Here is a 2,500-nt window from a genome sequence, read left to right on the forward strand (position 1 = left end):
AATCACGGTCAAATAGCACGTTCCTTCACCAACGAAAATCAAAATAGATACGATATATTGTATCAGCAATGATTGTTCTGTAACATGCACATTATTTTTGACATTTTCATTCCAATAAATAAATCTTAAATATCCTATCCTGAAATTCCTGTATCTTTAACTCAACGCGAAACACCTTTTTCAGACATTTTTTTAGGCTTACCCATAGACCTTTCTTACCCCCCAACAAGGTCAACAACAACAACAACAAAGTAGTTTGTAGGCTTACTCCCTGAGTAAGCGAAAAGATAAATGGGGCAGTCAGTTCATCTATTTTGATAATAATAATAATGATAAAAATGGGTGACTTATAAAAAGCAAAGTATTAAACCGAACACTTACAAAAGCACTTAAGCTTGCAAAAACACTTCATCTTACAAGAACACTTAAACGTACAAGCAGAGCCGTTTCTAGGCACAGGCGACACAGGCGGTCGCCTGGGGCGCCATTTGCTTGGGGGGCGCCAAATTGCCATCCAAAATTAACATATAAATAAAGAGAGAAGTATTATTTTTACGTGAATAATTCAAATAAATAAATACAAGTGTAAACGCGAAAATAAATGAATAATGGAAGTGTTAATACTTGATGCAACGGTGTTTAATGTTTCGGAAAATGGGGCAAATATGAGAGGAAAAAACAAGGGAGTCCAGGCTAGACTTCTTCAGTTAAACCCCAGGGCTTTATTTGTGCCATGTGGAGCACACACTGTTAACCTGGTTGTGTGTGATGCAGCAAAGAGCTCCTCAGATGCAACTAGCTACTTTGCCTACCTGCAAAAATTATTTAATCTCTTTTCTGCCTTCACTCAAAGGTGGTCGACCCTAAAAAAACATGTGGACACAACTTTGAAATCCTGGGCAGACACACGGTGGGAGTGTCGAATCAACAGTGTTGAGGTTGTAAGATTCCAGGCTGCAAAAGTGAGAGATGCTCTTTTAGAGGTGAGAGCAAGCACTGCAGACCCAGCTATTAAAATTGAAGCACAAGCCTTAGCAGAAGAGGTGGGATCATACCGGTTCTCTATTTGTACGGTGGTGTGGTATGATATCCTTAGAAAAGTTCAAACTGTGAATAAACTTCTGCAATCACAATGCATGCATCTGGATTTAGCTGTTGACATTCTCAAGAAGGCTGAAACCTCCCTTGTTAGCTACAGAGACACTGGGTTTGCTGATGCCCAGACATCTGCCAAAGAGATATGTGAGGAGATGAATGTGGAAGCTGCTCTAAAGCAGAAAAGACTCAGAACTACTAAAAGGCAGTTATCCTATGAGGCCCCTGATGAACCTATTACCGATGCCTTGAAAAAAATGGAGTTTTCATTTTTCAATGTAGTTGTGGATATGGCCATTGAATCTCTGAGAGAGAGAACTGGAATGATGAGTGATGTTGCAAAGAAATTCAGTGTTCTCATAAACTTCTCTGACCTGACGTCTAGTGAGCTAGAAAAGCAGGCAAAAGATTTGTGTAAATACACTCACATCTGGGGATCATTCTAATTTAAATTATGATGAACTGATTGTAGAGATGCAGTCATTTCCAAAAAAATGGCCAAAACAAAATATGACAACATTAGACCTTGTTTTTCTGGAGGAGAAAGGCCTGGAAGAGATCTATCAAAAACATGTGGGTGGCATTAAGAATTGCTGTCACTACACCTGTGACTGTGGCATCTGCAGAGAGAAGCTTCTCTAAACTTAAGCTCATTAAAACATATTTAAGGTCTACTATGTCACAGGAGCGCCTAAATGGGCTGGCAATAATTAGTATTAATAGAGAAATATCCAAACAGATTTCGTATGATGACACTATAAATGATTTTGCTGCAAGAAAGTCAAGAAGAGTCAGGTTTTAAATATGAAAAATCAGTGAAGAAAGCTTGTATTTAATAGTTTTAGCATAGCCCTCAACATAGTGCATTGAGTTCTATGGTTTTAGATTGGCAAGATTACCTTTTTCAATTTATCTTAGGTAGGATTTGCAATAAAAATGTATAATGGTGTTATTCTATTAAAATTTACAAAAATAGTTTGTATACTTTTGAGTCTATACTTTTCCTTGTTGTGTATACATATACGCGAAGATGATTTATTGATAAAGTATGTTGTTTTGTTGTGGAACTTGAGATGCTAGTTGAGTTCGAAATTGTTTATGTTATTATTTCCAGCCTGGAGGGAAGGGGGGCGCCATAACGAGTTCTTGCCTGGGGCGCCTAATGAACTAGAAACGGCCCTGCGTACAAGAACACTTAAAGCTTACAAGAACACTTAAGCTCACAAAAACACTTAAGCTTACAAAGACATTTAGGCTTACAAAAACACTTAAGCTTGCAAGAACACTTAAGCTTACAAAAGCACCAAAGCCTCCAAGAACACCTAAGCTTACAAGAACATTTTATCTTACAAAAACAATTTATGCTTACAAGAACACTTGAGCTGACAATGAACACTCAAGCTAC

At 37.8% G+C, this 2,500-nt stretch overlaps 1 protein-coding gene across 1 annotated transcript; it reads left to right on the top strand.

Annotated features, from left to right (window-relative positions):
* The first annotated feature begins 608 nt into the window (after positions 1 to 608).
* LOC135196474 (uncharacterized) lies at positions 609 to 1,541 on the top strand. The gene has a single exon (XM_064223327.1). It carries the CDS (start codon positions 609 to 611, stop codon positions 1,539 to 1,541), a length of 933 nt encoding a protein of 310 aa, XP_064079397.1.
* Positions 1,542 to 2,500: the final 959 nt, after the last annotated feature.

Source organism: Macrobrachium nipponense, chromosome 17, assembly GCF_015104395.2.
Source record: "Macrobrachium nipponense isolate FS-2020 chromosome 17, ASM1510439v2, whole genome shotgun sequence".
Lineage (NCBI taxonomy): Eukaryota > Metazoa > Arthropoda > Malacostraca > Decapoda > Palaemonidae > Macrobrachium > Macrobrachium nipponense.

Excerpts from the sequence above, each read along its gene's own strand:
- LOC135196474 (XM_064223327.1), top strand. The coding sequence starts at position 609 with ATGGAAGTGTTAATACTTGATGCAACGGTGTTTAATGTTTCGGAAAAT.